Source organism: Tiliqua scincoides, chromosome 2 (genome assembly GCF_035046505.1).
Source record: "Tiliqua scincoides isolate rTilSci1 chromosome 2, rTilSci1.hap2, whole genome shotgun sequence".
In the NCBI taxonomy this organism is placed as follows: domain Eukaryota; kingdom Metazoa; phylum Chordata; class Lepidosauria; order Squamata; family Scincidae; genus Tiliqua; species Tiliqua scincoides.
This window is the reverse complement of record NC_089822.1, coordinates 2,180,811-2,201,938: the sequence shown is the minus strand read 5'-3', so window position 1 is coordinate 2,201,938 and position 21,128 is coordinate 2,180,811. Positions and strand designations below refer to the sequence as shown.

The window sequence follows — 21,128 nt, the reverse complement described above, 5'->3', positions numbered from 1 at the left end:
GGACTAACTGAAATCATAAGAACATAATCTGTTTTGTTAGTAGGTCACTAGTGAGCAATTCAGCCTTGCTCTTAGTCTATAAAGTATTCTGCTCTTCATGAACAGCTACAGCAGGAGTCTCCAAACCCCAGCCCGGGGGCCAGATGTGGCCCACAGTGAGCCTCTATCCGACCCGCAGACAGCCTCCACTCCCCTGAGAGCCTCTGACCCAGCTGACCAAACACAACCGGAACTGTGCTTGTGAGATGGGGTGGGGGATGAAAGTCCATTTAAGTGTGTACTTTATTTCTTGGGCTATGTTGCTGCTTGGCGAAATCCTGGACATTTGAGAACATTCATTCATTTATCAAAGTTCCATCTCTAATGTATTTATTTAAATTTTATATTTAATTTTTTTCCAGCCCTCGACATTATCCCAGATATTTGATGTGGTCCTTCGGTCGAAAAGTTTAGAGACCCCTGAGCTACAGGAAGGTTGAAGTGTCTTTTATTGCTTTCCCTTTGAGAATGCCCATTACAGGTATGGGCAAAATGTCAGGTATGTGAGATTTTAATTGACTGTGATCACAAAACCAAGGCAATTTTGATTTTAAAGACATGCACACAGTGCAAGCAAATGAGCTTTTTTTAATGATAGATGCAAAGTTTATTTCATTAGAAGGAAGAGTTGCACAAGCCATTAATAGGGAGCAATTGATGAATAGAACAAAAATCAAGAATAAAATTATCAATTCTCATTTAGACTCAATATATTCTTGGGTGAGTCTTCCACATTCACAGGCATTCATTTCTTCTTAACTGAAAGAAGAATGGAAAATGGTGTCTTGCAAGTTTCATGTATACAACCAAGGAGTTCTATGAACTGCTCTGCCCTTCCTATGAACGCAAAGGACTTGACTCCAGGTTTATACACTGCAAATTAGGAGAGACTTCTATTAAGTGATGCTGCGAGAACTCCTGTAAGAGGCTGTGGAACATAAATGTTCAGCCAATGTATTAAAGAAAATGTCATGCTTCTCATGCAAATTGTTACATGGAAGCAGTACATGCCAAGCCTTGTCCCCAATACGCAGATTTTCAAAAATAAGGATGGTTAACTAAAGACCTCTTGTCAGGATAGACACATTATGCAGTAGAGAGAAGAGTGGCAGACCCCCTTTTTATTGCTTGATATTCAAGGTTATTTGATTCCCACATTTAGAAGTGCAGGAAGCTCTAAATTTATGTGGTAGTTCATTTCCTGGAAAATGGTATGTACAGTATATTGAAAACCAGTAAACTACTATGCTTTTCCCACAGGAAACAATGGGATTTGTATGCATTGGGGAAAGTCAGCGAGCACCGATGTTGACGACTGGCAATTATGGAGGGAGTGGGATGGCAAGTCTGCAGATGTCAATGGCTCAGACAGTTCACTGTCTTGGGGCATTTGAGAAGTGAGCTAACAGTATCTTCTGTGGTTTTCATTTTTCCCTGCAAAATCTGCTGGTAACATGCCACAGCCAAGCGTACACTTCTGCTCTTTTTGAATGCCTCCCTCAACTGCTTAGCTGTCAGCATCCCCACAACATCAACCTCCTCTTTGTTCTACGCCTCCTCATGTTCCTTCTGCTTCTCAAGTTCATGCAAATCATGGGGCAAAATCTCTGCTTTGTGAGAATCTAGTAACTGCTGCACATCTTCTAGCTCCACTGTATCAACCTCATCAAGACGCACCTTGTTAGCTCACAATATTTTCTCTGGTCACAAATACATCAGCTTCAATACTGAAGCCTTGAGAGTCACATGCTAGATACGGCACAGCTTTCTCCAAACCCCATTCACACATAAATGACTAACTGCCTCACCAACAAGCATGGTTATTAAGCGACTTCCAGAACTCTTTAGCGGTCTGTCATTCTCCCATAGCCTTCATTACAGCATCAAAAGTTTTCTTGTGGTAATAAGCCTTCAACCTGATCATCACACCCTGATCCACAGGCCAGATGGGGGAGGTGGTGTTGGGGTGGGGGAGGGTCCAACAACTTGGATTTTTTTTTTTAAAAGATCTTGACTGGAGCTGGGGTGGCTGTAGAGGGCACTGTCCTCTAGGAGTAAGATCTCAGAGCACAGATTCTTCCCTTCGCAATAACGGCCCAACTCCTCTGTGAATTTAGTCACAAGGCAGTCACAGAAAATGTGACCTGTAACCCACCCCTTACTGTTTGCAAAGAAAAGAACAGGTAAAAAATTTCTCACGTACCCTTTCTGAGCACAAGGGTTTGCAGTGAAAGACGAGAGTTCAACTTGTAGTCTCCTTCGGAATTACCTTGAACTGTAAAGTGTAGTGACTGCTAGAGAGCTTGAAGCCAGCTGCCCTTTACCTCTTCCTGAGATGTCCATCTGCGCTGGCGCTATCAAAACAGAGCTGCTGCATCCATGTTGGGAGTCTGCTCTACCTTCTCAACAATAACCACAAACAGCACAGCAGCCACAGCATCAGCAGATGCAGCCTCCCAATTCATTGCTGTGTTGCGGTAGCCGGATCTTTACTGAAACTTAGCAAGCCAGCCAGGACCGGCTGTGAAGAGCCTCACTGGGCCTTCCTCCTCCTCCTCCTGCAGTTTTTCCACAAATCTGCAGGCCTTTTCCTGGGCCAAGAATATGCTGGCTGTTATCTTGCATTGATTTTGACCTTCTATCCACTTGCTCAGCAATTAGTCTGTTCTGGAGTTCCGAGCATCAGCGGTCCTCGTGCTTGCAGCTGTCCCTGAGTGAGCACTTTTCTTTCTCTTGTCTGCACTGTCCCGTGTAGTGTTTTGGCTTTGGAGAGATGTGAAAGAGACCAATTGAGCTAACACTGGAGTGTGAGGGATGCGTTTTTTGTACAAGTGCAACCCTTGAAGTACAAACGTACATGTCTGACAGCTATCAAAAATACCACCACCCCAGCTGATGCAGCAGCACCACTGGAACATGCACTGCATCCTTCTCCTGATGCTGTGGCCGCTTTGTCAACAATAAGATCCAATCACTGCAGTAGCTGAAGCTGCTACCCTTCCACTGCAGCCATTCCCCAGACACTGCGGACAAATCTGAGTCACTACAGTGACCTGAGCTTGTAGAGATCCTGCCACAAACATATAGGAAGTAGTTTGTCAGAAAGTAGGTCTCCAGGTTTTCAGAACCTCCTCATCCGTGCCACACATGCCATATCCATCACACAAATGGAAGCTCTTCCATTTTCCAGTTTTTGGTACATAAGGAACTATCTGCAAAAGGTATTTTCCAAATTCCAGCCTTGGCCAAGACCTTGTAAGAAAATGTGATCCATTTAATTGATTATAAACTTGACAAGCCCTCTCTAACTCATTCAGCATAGCAACAACAGCAAATACTATACTTTTCCTTCTTTCTTTTTGCACGTGCCTACAAAAATTTATGCCATTCACACTTTTTTAGAACCTTTAATTTTTATACTCTATATATAGAATATATATTTATAAGTTGTTCCTTATATGTATATATGTATCCTTATATACATCCTTATATGTATGTATATATGTATATGTATATATACAAATGTATATAGATATATATTTATAAGTTGTCTTATATATTTATAAGTTGTTCCTGTTTTAACCGCTTTTGTTAATTCTTAATGCAGTTTTAAGCAGGCTGCCATGTGTACCTTTTCAATTGCAGTATTTCAAAAACATGCAAATTAAGACATCATTAATTGAGAACTGCCTGTACTACTGACCTATTTACAGTGTTGCTGTCAAGAATTAGAGAAAATATATGATATACCTAAGATGCCATACTGAATATTTTAATGCATAAGTGGCTGCTAGTTCTGTTTATTAAGATACTGTTTACCAAACATTTTCAGCCTATACCCGTTCCCCCCAGATTTCAAAACCTCTCTCCTTTTGGGCAACCTGAAAGCAATTCCTGATTCCTTCTCCCTGCAAACAGCAGCCTGCCCTGAACAGGTGCTGCTACCAAGGAGAGTCTAAAAAGAAAGACAATGCACGTGCTCCTTTGTTGAACAGCAAGTCAGATCTTTACGAGGCTCAAGAGAGAAAGTTATTGGGAATTTGTCTGCAATTCAAACTTTACTGTTGGTGGTAGGGCAGGAACTGGTTTTCTCAGAAGTTTTGCCTCTGGTCAGAAGTGCTTTCAATCTGAGAATCTGACAGATGCTGTTTGCCAGGAGCAATTTGTCCTTTATCAACTCAAACTTTATCTTCCCACAAGGGCCTTGCAGCAAGTTCCTTTGTCAGCGAGGGACACGCAACCATCGAAATCAATACAAACAAACAAACAAACAAACAAACAAACAAACAAACAAACAAACAAACAAACAAACAAACAAACAAACAACCTTTTTCCTAAGATAAGAGGAGCCTACATCTTCCCTTTCACTGACCACTTGAGGGCTCAAATCCATTTATGTGGGACCACCACACCATTTGAAGTGTATTCGTTTTTAAAAATGGCACCAGACTCAGTTCTGATGTGACAGATTTTTCTTCCAAGAATCAGGACAAAGGAACTATTCATTAACCCCACAGTAGGGCTGGAGAGCCAATGCGGAGAGGGAATGGTTTGCCTCAAGCAAGTCCATGGAAATCCCAACATGCAGCTCTGCCTCTTAACCATTATGTGTGCTGCACTAATTGCCTCTTCCTTAGAGAAAAAGAAAATGTAATATTTTTTTAACTATACAGGACTCAATAATTGACAGTCAACCTTAGCCTATTTTCAATACCTCAGGATACTCCCATTTCCTGAACCAATAACACATCATAGCAGGTCTCTCAATTCTAGCATTTAAGACACGTCCACACCTACTTGAAAAGCCAGACCTACTGATTGGTGCTTTGGATCACAGCCCACACTGGCATGTCATGCACCCTTATAATTTCTGTTCCTTCTGCAGAAGAGGCTTCTTCCAGGAAGACTGAGCTTGTAAAGTGACTGGATGATTGCCAACAGCACTGAGTGTGCAACTCCAGTCTGTGCAACCGAGGCCTTCTAACATTCATTGTCATCTCAGAAGAGGGAAAACAACCCTCCCCCCAACAAGGTGTCCTTTTGTTCTGGCCACTAACTCCATCCATCCTTGGGATCTGAAGAGGTTGTGCTGACCTGGTGCTGGAAACAAATGGAAACTTCTCAGCATGTGCACACAAAGTCAGACTGAGTATGTAATTGGTTTTACAAAGAAGAACACCACACTGAGAACGGCACATTTTGACTGAGTTACTGCCTGACTGAGTATGAGGCGGGCAGTACCACATATGCCTCTCCCAAGTACTTCTGTACAGCCAATGGATTTTTCCTAAGTCCACTTATGGCTCTAGTACAGTGGTCTCCAAACCGTGGTCCACTGCATCCCCACCTATCCTGCCCAGGTGTGGTGGCAAAGCCTTACCCTTCTGCATCACTGTCCCCGCTTGTTGCAGCTGATCTTTGTTGTAACTTGTGCTGGGCAGCTGCTTCCACTGCCCGTCATCTCAGGGGCTGTGTGCCCTGTTTTCCAAGGGAAAGCGACTGCCCAGCATTAGTTATGATGAAGATCAGCTGCGAAAAGTGGAGGCTGCGGCGTGGAACAATAAGGTTTCATCAAGGAATGCTGGATCTGGCCCTTGACCTATGGTTTGATGGCCCCTGCTCTAGAACATTTGCGTGTTGAGCCAAAAGGCCAAGAGACGAGAAAATTCTTTCATTTGACCACCATTCATTGGCATCCTTCAGTCTCGGAAGACGCGCTCTGAAAAGTGATTCTGGAACAGCGACTAGTGTGGCTGTTCGGGAGTGACAATCCCTTCCACACTGGGAGCAAATGTAGTCTGTCCCTGGTGTGTCTCCCTGGCTGTGGGCCTTCCTTCTTTGCTTCTTTGCCTCAGTCTGTTGGGCAAGTGTCTCTTCAAACTGGGAAAGCCATGCTGCACAGCCTGCCTCCAAGCGGGATGCTCAGAGGCCAAGGTTTCCCATCTGTTGAGGTTCATTCCTAAGGCCTTCAGAATCCTCTTGCAGATATTCTTGTATGGCAGCTGTGGTCTACCTGTAGGGCGCTTTCCCTGCATGAGTTCTCCATAGAGATCCTTCTGGATCCGATCATCGCCCATTCTCACGACATGACCAAGCCAACGCAGGCATCTGTTTCAGCAATGCATACATGCTAGGGATCTCGTTCCAGGACTGTGTTGTTTGGAACTTTGTCCTGCCAGGTGATACCGAGGATGTGTCGGAGGCAGCGCATGTGGAAAGCTTTCAGTTTCCTCTCCTGTTGTGAGCGAAGAGTCCATGACTCGCTGCAGTACAGAAATGTACTCAAGACACAAGCTCTGTAGACCTGGAACTTGGTATGTTCCGTCAGTTTGTTGTTGGAGCAAACTTTCTTTGTGAGTCTGGAAAATGTGGTAGCTGCTTTACCGATGTGTTTGTTTAGCTCGGTATCAAGAGAAAGAGTGTCGGAGATAGTTGAGCCAAGGTACACAAAGTCATGGACAACCTCCAGTTCGTGCGCAGAGATTGTAATGCAGGGAGGTGAGTCCACATCCTGAACCATGACCTGTGTTTTCTTCAGGCTGATTGTCAGTCCAAAGTCTTGACCACCAGGACTCAAAAAGTTTGAACTAAGGATAGGCACAGTATGAAGTCCAAGATGTGCACTAATAAGGTGGGACATAAAATCATGTTTGTCAATTGGTAAGCATATTCTGTGCCTTATGACCAGCAGCCATTTCCTTTATATCATGTTTTGCATTATACAAGTCTATGCTTCGCTTTTAGGATAACATCAATTAGGCTAAGCTGACCAATGAAGAACCCAAAATAAAGTCTAAAATTGAGTTCAGACAAAGGGAGCACTGTCCAATTTAATGCCCAGGATAAGGAACAGCTACCTTGCCAGAACAGGTGCGGCTGTGAGGCCTGTTACTGCCAATGTTATCAGTGACACAGCTGTCAGAAGTCAGCCCATTGCTGACAGGGCAGGGGCACAGTAGTTGCACCTCACAGCAAGCTTCTCCCGTACCCATAGAAAGACAAACAGCACAGTGCCATCAGAATAGGGTCTCTCCAGCCTAGCTTGGTGTGTCCAATTGAATGGACTTCTCCTCTTGGTACACAGATCTATTATGGTTTTGTTCAACTCATATCTTGTCTCAGAAGTTCTTTGTCTTTTGTGATTCATGCACCCTGTGAAGAATTTCAAATTGCTCATGCACCCCATCCATTTTTCCTTCATTTTATTACACCAATCTGCTACTTTCCTGAAACTGTCCTGAATAACTCTGAGAAAAACGATAGCTTCAAAAAACTGAAAACTTCAATCATAAAAAATGCATTAAGGTCATTTTTTCCTTCATTCTGTAAACACCTCACCCCCCCTCCAATCTGCTTCATGCACCCCACAGAGGTGCAAGGACCCACAAGAATCTCTACTCTGAATAAATTACTTGTAAAAAAACACATAAGAAATTTATTATTCTACGGCTTTCTAGTTGGCACTCATTTCCTAATATGATGAAATTCATTGAATTATAGGATCTTAGGTTGTTGGATAAATCTATTCCCAGGTTCTTGTCTACTATCCAAGAACTGCAATCGAAAACTAAAGAGGAAGAAAGCAAAAAGGTCTCTACTCCAAATTTTTGGTTCCATATAATTTCATTTCATCATTACATTCACCAAAAGTATCCAATTTTGCTGTGACCCAGATGGAAAGGCTCTAAAGGGTCAGTATCTGAGGGAAAGAATTACTCCTTCATTTTTAAAACCCAGGCTTTGCAAAACCTTTACAGGAGACAAGGAGAAAAAAAACACAAGGAAAGTCAATTGGGGGGATCCTTGAACCATGAAAACTTTTGAGAAGGTTTTAGAATTAGTATTGGCATGAATGCTTCAATCCTTCAGCATGATTCTTACAGATGTTTAGAAAAGTAGACTATAAATGACCTTAGGCCAAAGGTCCCCAAATTATGACACCAATACATTTTCACTGACTTGGTGAGCTAAATGGCATCATCATTATGATGATGCCTCTGAGCTTAACCTCACCCCACTTTGTCACCACCACCACACCCTTTCTTCCTCCTGCTAAAAGAAGCAACACAGCTCCAAATATTTCACCAGTATTTTTCTCCGATTGTGAAAATCCTCACACACGTTTGTTGCATCACTTATTTCCTGGAGCATCTGAACTGCTCCAGCCTGCCATGAGCAAGACTGAATGAGGTGGTCCTGGCAGCTGAAAGTTTGGGGGGCTCTGCTTTGTACCTTCATGCTCAGGCTACTTTCCATATGCTATGAAAATTCATTTGCTGCCAATTCCTGAGTATTAGGAGAGCATTATGAGAGCAAACCTTCATTAGCAGGATATTGTGGATGCTATTTTGGCAAGGACAAACAGTCAACCCAAGGAAAACTTTAAAAATAATAGCAAGAGGGAAACAGGTTATCTGAATGCTCAGCACACATAATTATAACAGGCTGATAAGACCTGTGGTTCTATTGCCCTCCAGCTTTAGCTGGCACAGTAAGAACGTAATCTAAGAAATCTAAGGAACAGTCATAATAGCTCACATAGGCCAGTGCTTTTTTGGTTAGGAACCAAAGCCAGGAAGCTCGACATTTCATGGATCTGTAAGTACCTGACCTCAACCCTAGAGATTACAGCTGATCCCTGTCAGAGTCAAGTCCTGAAGGTGACTCCTACTCAATCTTGCAAGAACAATCCTGTGAGGCTCTGCAGGGTTCTAGTCCACCTCCTATGATAAACTTCTACCCGAAATCGCTGGGCAAGGCCATATAAGATTTAGAGCTCACAGTCTTCCCCAATGGATTCCCCACCGCAATTTTTCCAGTGGAAAAACTGAAAATTTGAGGAAAACCTTATGAAAAACTTTGTCTCAAATTAGTAAACTGTTTTGAAGGCAAATTGTAAATTTTATCTGCCCTTTATGCTCTCAAAATGCATCCTAATAACTACATAAGAGCCACTTTGAGTGCTCTCAGGAGAAAAGCAGAATAAAAAATGAACAAAGACCATGTACAATTCTCATAGCCTCTCACCTGCTTCAGATCCTTCCATCTGCTGCAACTTATGAAAGAAACTGGTCTATATTTAGAAATACCATGTCAGGAAACAAGTTAACAAGTGAAACAGTAGCAAGCACAATGATGCCAGCATTAGTTGAGATGTCACCCGATGATACTGAATCTGTTGTAAAATTCTGCAGACATGGATCATAATATAAAACCAAACAAGGAGGTTCCAGTTGGTTTATAATCTCAGTGATTTCCACTCAATTGTTAGGTTTCTCTATCATCCGGGACTATGAGGAGAATATTTGCATTCTGTTCACTGAAGATGACCCCCACCCTCATTTCTGCATCCTAAATGAGAGAGCGCCATAGTTTGGGTGGCAACAGGCATGAGTTCTCCCAGACTGTGAGCAGCCAAGTTAATCGGCTACAGAATCTGTTATAATAGCAGGTGTGGGGTGGGGGTTCGGGAGTTAAGGTTTCAGTACAAGCAGCCAGTTATTCATTAAACATTTCAGATTTGGTGAAGGTAAAAGTGGGAGGGCAAAACCTGCAAGCTAAAAACTGATCACGTAGGACACTGGAGAAGATAAATTCTGTCTCCTTTATAAGCAGGCCTTCTAGAAGCCTGCACAACAAGAGACACCCAGTACACACCTAATCAGTTATTATTCTGCCTTCCCCTGTTACCCAAACTGATCTCATCTTTGACTTGAAATATAGCCAGGAGATTCCAGCCCGCAGCGTGCTCCCTCTGCAACCCCAAATGCACAAACTCTTGACAGCTGGAACTATCTTCTTGAGCCTCCTAAGCAGCTGCAAGTGCAGCCTTGGCTGGGTTGCACAGAGCAATTTTGGCTATTCACTGAAAAAAGCAATGAGAGACCAGCACCTGAACAGATACTGGCAGTATCTTCAAGCCTTGTAGGAGATGCTGAAGGAAAACAAGCAGAAAGTGTAATTTCCTCAAATATTGCACGTTTTGCTATTGTCGAAATATGGCACCACACAATACCATACTACTGACAAATAAGTGATCAATAAATGTAACTGTCAGATGGGTGCTTGAAGAGAGCACAGGCTGGAAATACAGGTGTGTGCCACTTAATGACGGAGATACATCCTTTGATCCTTGTTATGTGAGTAGAACATTAAGTGAACATTCAGTCCAATCTAGTGCCTCTGACATGTAAACAGACACTCCCTGCCAGACACTAGCTGGCTGCACAGACTACTGGAGATAGATTCCCTCTTCTTTGCATTAAGAGCCTCTTTGTTGTGTAAACAGACACTTTGCTACAGGCTATGGGAGATGTTAAGAGCATCTTTATTGTGCTTTGACACTGTCATACGTGTGGTCCACTGTTAATCCAACGGTTGTTAAGCAGTGCACGCGTGTATTCCAGAAACGTTTTCAAGCACATTTGAAAGCTGAAATTTGAAATTGGCCACCAAAAACTATGCACCTGCAATTGCAATACCAGGCCCAGAAACCAAGGCACATTTAACCCATGTCTGCCCAGTCCACAGGTGTACACATTTGATCTCTGTCGTGTATATGCAATGTTGGGCAGAAATGGCTTAAGCCAATCTCCAGCTGTCAGCCTAGAATGCAGGCTAAAGATGCCATTATCAACTTGTTTAGCCTCCTCCAGCAACTTTCAGCATTCCAAGTATTAACATTCATCAGCAGCAGTAGGGTATAGCAGTACTCAGGTAACCCTGCTAACTGGGTAAGAAGCACTGTTTCAAGCAGGTGGTCTTCTTTTATTTAGCAGGGCAAGAGCAACTGGCCCTCCTCCCTCTAGCAGTGTCTTTTCTAGTGGCTGCCTGCTGGTGTTCTTTCGTATCTTTCTAGATTGTGAGACCTTTTGGGACAGGGAGACATTAATTATTTGATTTTCTCTGTAAACTGCTTTGTGAACTTTTTATTGAAAACCAATATATAAATACTGTTATTATTATTATTATTATTATTAATAATATTGAGCTTCCAAACTTTTTAGAGGCTTTAGGGGCTGCTGCATGATTTATAAATGCCAAGGGGTATGGCTATAATGGTGATTGGGCAGCAGTCCCACCCCCAAGCAGCTTGTTTAACCCTTTATGCACATAGCCTCATCTTCAGTTTTGCGACTCATCAAAAATTGGTTCATGACCCACTGTGGAGTCCTGAACCCACAGTTTGGGAACTGCTGGTATACAGGTCGGTCCTTGGCAACTGTGAGGGTTCCGTTTTCAGAAGTCCCATGGATGCCAAAATGGAGTTAAATAAATCTGTAGTCCAACTCGTTTCAGAGGCTCATGGATGTTGCATGCAGACTCCCCATACCTCAGAATGCCTGCCAGAGCCTTTCTGCAGACACTTCTAGTTTTTTGCATTAAATACGCTATATATACACTATGTAGTGTATATTTTACATTAAATATCCTGTGTATATTTTTGTAAGATGCCCCAACCTTTTAAGGAAAACAACAAATAAATTTAGTAAACATCATATATTAAGCCATTCTATAGTCAGACTTGCAACCAGTGTTAAAGTCCATTACTGTAACCAGGCTGCAAACATTTTTACCAGTTTGCCCATAGTTTGACTTTTTTTCAGTCCAGAAATCATAGTTTGTTTGTCCAGTGACTATAGTTGACTTTGGTACTGTTAACATATTGAAGCAGAACAGAAGCTAATCGCAACACATTAATCTTCATTGCCCATATGGGTAAACCTTATGTTAGCTTTACCATACCAACATTCTTAAAAATGGTTTTGCAATGTAACTTATTTACCTCAAATAAGAATGGACTCCCAAGAATTGTTTTGGCTTATAGTTAAATTTTAGATCACCCTGAATTAAATCCCACTTTAGTTTTTATTTATAAATTGCAAACCAGTTAGCTTGAACTAGCTGCAGAAAAACAGCAAGGATGCTCAAGTGACTGTAAGGACAAGAATAAAGTCTCATTATAAAAACAAGCAAATACCTGGCTGCCAAGGGTGCTCACAGATCTGGGACAGGTCATTCAGAGGGTCATAACACATCACTGGCAAGCCTTCTAGCTCTCCATTTCAGAAGAAAGGATCTGCACACAAAAGTTAAGCAGAGCCCATGCCAATCTTCCCTCAGGCTAGTGGCTTCTGCTAGCCCTTGCTTACAAAAGGGAATTCTAATTATGAATTCTGGAGTTGTGAGGAAAAAAAATGTCACCCTGCTTACTCTAGGAAACAACTGGCACACGCATGCACACCTTATGCATACAAAGCAAAAAATAGAGAATAAGTGTTTGTTAACATGGAAAAACAAGACACACTTTAGACAAGCAATAGTAATTATACGTATATCAACCAAGTTGCAGGCCGTATTAGAGCTTCAGTCTAATTTATGGTATACACAAATAAGGTAAGTCATCCTTACCTATACTTAAGATTTCTGAAGTCCGAGAAGTGACACAATAGTTATGAAGCAAACTTACTTGTACCAAAACTGAAAATACATTTTCCAGCAATCCGATTTAAAGATTGGAGTAAATGAGAAAGAAGGTTCCTCTTACAAAGGAAACTGACCACAAGATCAGACACAAAGAAAATGAGAAAGCGCGACTATTTTGTGGTATATGTGGGGATAAGAATAGGCCCTCGGTTTGGCTGTACTTGTCGTAAGAGGCGACTAAACAGCCACCGGGTAGATGGGACTCGTCAGCCTGGGAAGGCAGCTCATCTGAGAGAAGGAAAACTCTGATCCCAAACCTCCACTGCCTTGTGGCTACATCCAGTTATGGAAAAGGCTTCAGGAGTCAACTTCGAGGCAAAATCCGGAGCCGGAGTCCCTGAGGCAGTTCATGGCTGAACACAGTCACGTTGTGGCAACTCCTGCGACGCCGCTGGAACCAACCGTATTGGCCTCTGCCTTTCCATTGGACCATTTCAGCGACGTGGAGAGGGGGGATTTGCTGCATGGGAAACACTTTACCCAGGCTTCGCGCACTGGAGAGAACACTGTTCCAGAACCACCATTCAGAGCATGACACCATAGTCTTCCGAGACTAAAGGATGCCAACATGTCAGTTAGCCCTCCATAAACCATAACAGTTAGTCTTACCCTTGCAGGAGTAAATACTTTCCCAACACGGCAACAAGGCTTCTAGTGGACAATACCAGGTTTATAAAGTTTGCACAGTTCCCTATATTCCTTCACATCCCACAACACTCCTTCCACCCATCTCAAACCCCAACATGCCATTTTTTGGATCAATTTCTTTAACCTTTCTGCCAAACAGCCAAAGATATTGCTAATTCATTTCAAACTTCCAAAATGTAGCTATTAAACGTAATAATGCAAGCTTCAAAATGATGGTTTGTATATTGCAATCTTAACTTAGAATTCATGTGTCAGCAGCAATAAATTTGCAGCGTAGATTTTTAAATCTCTTGTTTGGAAGGTCCATGCCTTAGAGCAACTTGTTAACAAGTGAAGGAAGTCCACAGTTTTTACGAGAACAATTACACATGGTTCATACAAATCAGAAAAAGAAAATATAGCTGGTCGTGTTTATTTCATGGTCTCAATTTGCAAACTGCAATAACCTGACATGCTGTTAAACCAATGTTGCAATATTCAGTTACAATCAATCAGCGTCACCATGACAGGAGAAGGAAATGTTCAGGCCACTGTTATAATTCTGATTACAGAGATGACACAGCAACTGCCACCGTCAGCTTTTCAGCTGCTCTCAGATATTCAAAACTGAATGCATTACAGAAACCTGCCTTTCTTCTACAATGAGACAGAAGTAGATAAGTAGAGCTAACTATCTGAACACCATACAAAGCAGACGAAATAATCAAACTAAGACTCTTTGGAATTAAAATAGTGATGCCAAACATTAATAGTTAAGAGGTCAATCCTACACGTGTTTACTGAGATGTCTCCCTGCATTCAATGGTACTTACTACCACGTAAGTATGCTTAAGATTGCAGTCTAAAATGGCAAATAAAGAACTGAGCTCATTCACTCAAGCCAGAAAAAGTCAAATTCCCTCTTAGCCCATAATACTGCTTAAGCTTACAGAAAAATGGTTGTTCTATCCAGAACTGCTCGTCTGCTGCCAAAAGAACTATATGTTTAAACAACTACTATGCCCTGGCAAGCTCATCCAGTGAGAAAGGTGACAAGAACTAAGACCTCCAGGACACGTAAATTCGCTCTGTGTCAGTTTATTATACACATAAATGTATTTGAATACTGACAAATCACACTTGATTGAAAAGCTGCATAGAATATCTGATCCAGCACACATACATACAAATATACAAAGAAAGAAATAAGTGGTTGGAATATCTCAGTTGCTTAGCAGCCTGGAAATCTGAGGTCACTTAGAATAAAATTTCTGACGTGCAAATGGTTTGGATCTAAAACTCTTTACACAGATGCCTGGGATCCTGAAATCTTTCAGTTCTTTTAAAATCTTTATAATTTCCAGTTCTGGTCACAACATCTCAAAAAGGATATAGTGGAAATGGAAAAGGTGCAAAAGAGAGCGACTAAGATGATTACTGGGCTGGGACACCTTCCTTATGAGGAAAGGCTATGGCGTTTGGGCCTCTTCAGCCTAGAAAAGAGGCGCCTGAGGGGGGGATGACTGAGACACACAAAATTATGCACGGGAAGGATAAAGTGGATAGAGATGCTCTTCACACTCTCATATAATACCAGAACCAGGGGACATCCACTCAAATTGAGTGTTGGGAGGGTTAGGACAGAGAAAAGAAAATATTTCTTTACTCAGCGAGTAGTCAAGTCTGTGGAACTCCTTGCCGCAGGATGTGATGATGGCATCTGGCCTGGATGCCTTTAAAAGGGGATTGGACAAGTTTCTGGAGGAAAAATCCATTACGGGTTACAAGCCATGATGCGTATGTGCAACCACCAGATTTTAGAAATGGGCTATGTCAGAATGCCAATGCAGGGGAGGGCATCAGCATGCAGGTCCCTTGTCGTCTGGTGTGCTCCCTGGGGCATTTGGTGGGCCACTGTGAGATACAGGTAGCTGGACTAGATGGGCCTATGGCCTGATCCAGCAGGGATTTTCTTATGTTCTTAATTGCTAAGAAAAGATTTGTGAGGAAAGCACCATGACAAGGCTTGCTATCGGAAGTGAGATGAAGGCCACAGTTGCATTCTATGGCAGTGAACTACAGGGCACAGTGGTCAGATTCTATTACTGATACAATCAGACAGTCTGAACCACTGAGGAGGCGATGCATGCAGGAGAAAAAAGGGTTTGCCCGCATCTGCTCTGTGCAACCTTTGAGAATTAGGAAGCGTGTCTGCCGGAGGCTCTTTCAGAACCATTTCAAGGGACAGCAACCTAGTAAGCAGCCTCGTGCTTTTGAACTCCCAGTATCTTGCAACAAGGAACATCTTTGAAATTACATCCTTTCCCGCTTATCCTGACACCGGCTGAGCATCGAAAGTCCTCGTTTAAAAGTACGTAACAAGCCTGAAACAGTTACCACGGCTGCAGAAATGGTGAGCACACAGAACAGTTCCTTACTGGGCTGGGCACAGAGGCAGAGGCGAGCAGCGGCATCAGTCTGTTCTTTCCCCTGCTGCCTGTAGATGCTGCCCACATGCAATATTTATTCCTCTCTCATACATGCTGGTAAAAAGGATTACGTCATCAGCCGGCCTAAGAAGAGCCCAAAGCGTCCAGTCATGTCCCCTTCCTTTGCTGCCTGCCAGCAGCGAGAGGGCCGCAGGCGAGGCCTCCACAGTCCCCTTGATGCAGGGGGGCAAAGGCAAACAGACCCCTGGGAAGCGCCACAGCAGCGCATCAGGCCGGCTGGGAGAACAACGCTGGTGCCTCGGGTGGAAGGCCTGCAGGCGCAGCAGCCCCGCCAGCTGAGAGCCAGCCTTTTCCAGGGGCCTCTGCAGTGGAAGACGAGGAGCGGAGGGCGTCCTGCAACTCTGACCCCCTCCCGTTTCACCTTCTCCCAGCATGGCGGTTCCTGAGAGTGAGATGCAAAGGGGGGCTGCTGCCGCCTCCGCCACCCTCTGCTGACAGGGCGGCAAAGCCCCCCACGCGCCCAAAATGAGGCCAGAGCCCTCCTCAGTGGCAAGACGCCCTGAGAACAGGCCCCCTTGAGTTGTGTGGTGGGTGGGGAGGCGGGCGAGGCAGAGCCTCCCCACCGGAGTCCTTCGAAGAGCCCCGCCGCCGCCCGGGGAGGCGCTCAAGCACACTCCCCCCTTCTCAAAGGACCCTGGTGGGGAGGCTCGGCCTCACCTGCCCCCCCGCCGCCCCCCTCGGCTGGAGGCGGCATCCCGTGCCCGGGCCTCTCCCACCAGCCCCGTGCTGCCTGGTTGGGGGCCGAGGAGCCGGGCTCTGGAGGGGCAGGACCGCCACCGCCTTGGGGTCCGCGCCGGTGCCCCCGTGTGGCGCCAGGGATGCTGCCGCCCACAGCCAACCCCGCCTGGGAGGCCCGCAGCCCCTCTCCTTCCCGAGGGCCGGCCTGGCAGGGGAGGGGAGCGGCCCGGCCGCAGAGGCGGGGCGGGCGGCCTGCGGGGGGCGCAGGGAGGACTCACCAGGGGCTGCATCTCGGCCCGCACGGCCGGCACCTGGAAGCGGTCGATCTCCTCCATCATGGTGCCGCCGGGCTCAAGCGGCGGGCGGCGCCGCAGGGCGGGACGGGGCCTCCCAGTCAGTGCCGCGGCAGCCTCAGCAGGGACCCGCCCGCCCGCCGCTGCCTCATTCCGCCGACGCGCACCGCTCGGGCTCAGCCCCCGCCCTGTGTCCGCACCGCGCACGCGCCGCCGGGGGGCGAGTGGGGGGCGCGAGCGCGCCGCTTCCTTCCGGGTTTCTGCGGGGCATAGAGGCGCCAGCGCCAGATTGACGCACCGCGGAGGGGACTTCCGGGTCGCACCGGAAGAGCCGCCTCTTCTCCTGTCCGCCCTGAAGGGGAAAGACTCCGGGGGTGCGAAGGCTGCCTGACTATCTCCCTAGAGCGATGCCCGACAGGCTCCGCCTTCCACCCGCAGAGCCTCTCAGGAGTGGGCGGGCTTCCCGCCTCCTGATGAAGAAGCCATCGATTGAGCTTAGGCCTCGCCCCTGATGACGTCATTAGGGACAGAGACCCGGATTGGAGCCTTAGCGCGACGCTCTTTTCCTCCGCGTCGGCTCTATGGCCCTGCGCAGGCGGGTCTAGACGGCGCTTCCGGCTCGTCGCCAGGGATACCGCAGTCAACTTCCGGCGCTGTGGAAAGGCTGCTGACAGGCGAGGGCGAGAGCCGCTACCGGCGCCGGGAGGAGCGGGAGCGTCGCCGCCATGCCCCCCAAGGACTCCCACAAGCGCAAGCAGGTGGGAAGGGGGCGGCGTCGGGGTCGCCTAGCAGGCCAGACTGAGCCCCCGCTGGGGGAAGTGTTGCGCGCTCCGAGAGGGGCCAGGGCAGGCGCTGGCAGGCGGTGCCGCCTCAGGGCTCTGCCTGGGCCTCAGCAGCCTGGCTCTGGCTGTGGAGGAGGCCTGGCTGGCGGCGGGGAGGAAGAAGAGGAGGAGGAGAGGCACCATCTCTCCCCACCTGCTGCTTCTGTGCTGATACTGGTCCCTACAGGCCATTCCCCCCCCCCCGTGGGATCACACGCACTCGCACATGCACAGGACATGGGGTGGGCAGGCAGGTGAGGCAGAGCCTCCCCACTGCAGTTTTTCGAGAAGCGCACCCGTTGCTGCCATCATGGGAGACACTTGGGCACACTCAGCCCATGCGTGACACGCTTCTCAAAGGACTTCAGTGGGGTGGCCCTGCCTCCCCACACATCCCTTACACACACACACACACACACACACACACACACACACACACACACAGAGCGTATGGCCCTGGGACACCAACCACGTGCTTCTGCCTGCCCTTCCCTAAGCATTTCACAGGATTTTCTGGTCCTCTGGTTGCATTTCTAGTCCAACCTGTGCAACTTTGGATGAAATAAAGGAGGCTCTGAAAGGTGGCTGAATGCAGGTGGCTTTAGAAGAGGGTGACTGAGCCCAGGCAAATGGGCTTCCTCCCCCATGGGCCCCCTTATGCCTTAGGAAGGGGTGTCCAGACGTCTCCACACGAGGGCCACATCGCGTATCTGGCACAGGGTCGAGGGCTGGAAAATAAATAAGTAATTCAGTGTTTCTCAAACTGTGGGTTAGAACCCATGAGGTGGGTCATGAGCCAATTTCAGGTGCATCTCAATTCCAGGCTTGATGCTATCATGGTATGTGACTGTCTGTATTTGGGGGAATGCAGTCATAAGAACATAAGAACAGCCCCACTGGATCAGGCCGTAGGCCCATCTAGTCCAGCTTCCCATATCTCACAGTGGCCCACCAAATTCCCCAGGGAGCACACCAGATAACAAGAGACCTGCATCCTGGTGCCTCCATAGCATCTGGCATTCTGACATAGCCCATTTCTAAAATCAGGGGTTGCACATACGCATCACTTACAGTTGTTCTTTTAACAAGCTACTACGTATATTTTTTTTGGCAATGACAGTAAATGGGACTTAATCCTGGGTCAGTGTGGGTAGGATTGCAGCCTAGGATTGTGAAAAGTATTCCTGCCTGATGGTGTTGCTTCTGGTCATGACATCACTTCTGGTGGGTCCTGACAGATTCTCATTCTGAAAAGTTGGCCCCGGTGCTAAATCTGTGAGAAGCACTGAAGTAATGAATACACAGAGGATGGATGTGCTGAGAGTTTGACTGAATACAGTAAGTGGCTGGGGGTGGAAGGAGGAGGGGTGCAGAGGGCAAAATAGATTTGCACAGGGAAAGGGGGGAGTGGGTTGTGAAAAAACCATCAGGCAACCTACAACACAAATCTCAAACTTTTATCTCAGTTTCTGCTCCATTTTAAGTTTAACGAACTTATTTATATTCCAGGGCTCTCAGCATTGGTATGTTCCTCATTCAGCTGCTAGAGGTGCTGAATGTAATGCAATATAAAAAAAAAATTTCTTTCCATTAGATTGCATTGCATTCAGCACCTCTAATGGCTGAATGAGGAATATACCCAGAAGTGTTGCTGAGGTAACCTGAGAAGAGACAGGGAGTGTCTTGACCTACCTCCTTGCTTCTCTTCTCTCCCTTTCTCATCCACACATCTCATACAATCACACGCACACTCAAGCTTTTTGTGGGTAACGTAAGAGATGTCAAAAACTGGAGCCCAATTGCTTTGTGGGTTAAAGCATTAGGTAGGTTGGTTTTATTCAAATCAATAGATGTATTGGAGATTAAAATGGAACAAGGTAAACAAAACAAGGCAATCAAATTTTATGCCTGAGACCAAGAGTCAAAATTCAAAATAAAGTAAAACGTATTCTAAGAATTCACTGACTTGGAGTCCATTTACTGGGATGTCTGCTTCCTAGATTAGCCTCGGTGCATACAGAGCATTGTTCTTCGGGGGGAAAATTAAGGAGTGTTTATCAGGAGAGGGGTGCTTGTCCCAACAACCCTCCTCATGAAATTCCTTGCCCAGGGAGATTCATCCTGCTAGCTCACCCTTATTGTTTATGTGTTCTATAATAAGTGATACCTAGTGCAGGGAGATTCAACAAACAACTGATGGGTTCTTCTCATTCCTATATATAGCAATTCTCTCCATATTTGAGTAAATGTATTATTTGATGTGATTAGCCCTGAACCCTCTTAGGTATATAACCATATCTTTCATTTTTGAGTAAAGCTTTAATATCCTACAGAAATTGTCACATCTCTGTTAATTTTTGTGCTGGTTTCTTGACCCTGCTTAATTGATACAAATGATCTTTTTTCATTTGTGTTGTACAGGGGTGCCCAAACCCCGGCCCGGGGGCCACTTGCGGCCCTCAAGGCCTCTCAATGCGGCCCTCAGGGAGCCCCTAGTCTCCAATGAGCCTCTGGCCCTCCGGAGATTTGTTGAAACCCACACTGGCCCGATGCAACTGCTCTCAGCATGAGGGCAACTGTTTGGCCTCTCAAGTGAGCTGTGGGATGAGGGCTCCCTCCACTGCTTGCTGTTTCACGTCTGTGATGTGAAAGGAAAGGCTAGCCTTGCTTTGTGCAAGGCCTTTTATAGGCCTTGAGCTATTGCAAGACCTTCATTCATTCATATAAGTTCATCTTTAATATATTCATTTATGTAAATTTATTCAAATTTGAAATGTAAATTAATTTGGCCCCCGACACAGTGTCAGAGAGATGATGTGGCCCTCCTGCCAAAAACTTTGGACACCCCTGGTGTTGTATGACAACAGGAATGCACCTCAACCTTGCTGCTTTTTAGCATTCATCTCAATACATAGTATGGAAATCCTGTTTTGAGCATACATTTTAAAATAGTCCACATTCTTCTTAATAAGTCCTCAGGAGATATGATGGGCAATATATTTAGTACTCTGTTTTAAACTCATTTCTTTATTATTAATAATAAAAGGGATGTTTATGTACCCCCTTTCAACTGAAAGTTGTTCACAAGGCAGTATACTTAGCTAAATAAATACTGGATTATTGATAACAAGGTTCATTAAGATGAACTACCAGAGAGGTTGCCTTGTTGGTCCATTATAGGAAGAGCAACCATGAGTCTTATTGAACTTTAAAGACCAATAAGTTAGTTCCAGCAGAAGCTTTTATGGGCTGCAGTCCATTTCCTCTTCTAGTTCAGGAAAGCCTGTGCTGACATAATGGGTTCATCTTTAAAGTGCTACAAGACTCTTGATGTAGGTGATATTGCTAATTGCTTAAGTGCTTGGTCTGCTTAGCCCTATGATATTAATGCAAAACTTACAACCCAATCCTGTATGTGTCTGCTCAGAAGAAAGTCCCATTGAATTCAATGGGACTTACTGTCAGGTAAAATATATATAGGATTGCAGCCCTAGTAGTTTCAGTTGTGGTTGCCTGGACAGCACTTTACCTTGGACACTTCCTGAAATGGAAATACTGTGCGTAAATATTAAAAATAATTAGGGGGCGGAGTTAACACTAGTAAAGTAGCAGGGAACCTTGGAGGGCTCTAGGGGGAACTGCTAAATAGATGTGTTTTCCAAGGACCTCAGCAA

At 45.4% G+C, this 21,128-nt stretch overlaps 2 protein-coding genes across 4 annotated transcripts in view; one reads left to right on the top strand and one right to left on the bottom strand.

Moving 5' to 3' along the window:
* FAM219A (family with sequence similarity 219 member A) overlaps positions 1-16,800 on the bottom strand; it is a 57,169-nt gene extending 40,369 nt beyond the window's left edge. For both annotated transcript variants that reach the window (XM_066616602.1, XM_066616603.1), the window contains exon 1: positions 16,619-16,800. In XM_066616602.1, the coding sequence (XP_066472699.1) occupies positions 16,619-16,678 (60 nt within the window). In that variant the 5' untranslated portion in view covers positions 16,679-16,800. The remainder of the gene's footprint in view (positions 1-16,618) is intronic.
* A 486-nt stretch (positions 16,801-17,286) lies between these two features.
* The window catches only part of DNAI1 (dynein axonemal intermediate chain 1), a 113,770-nt gene continuing 109,928 nt past the window's right edge, over positions 17,287-21,128 (top strand). For both annotated transcript variants that reach the window (XM_066615830.1, XM_066615829.1), the window contains exon 1: positions 17,287-17,391. In XM_066615830.1, the coding sequence (XP_066471927.1) occupies positions 17,359-17,391 (33 nt within the window). In that variant the 5' untranslated portion in view covers positions 17,287-17,358. The remainder of the gene's footprint in view (positions 17,392-21,128) is intronic.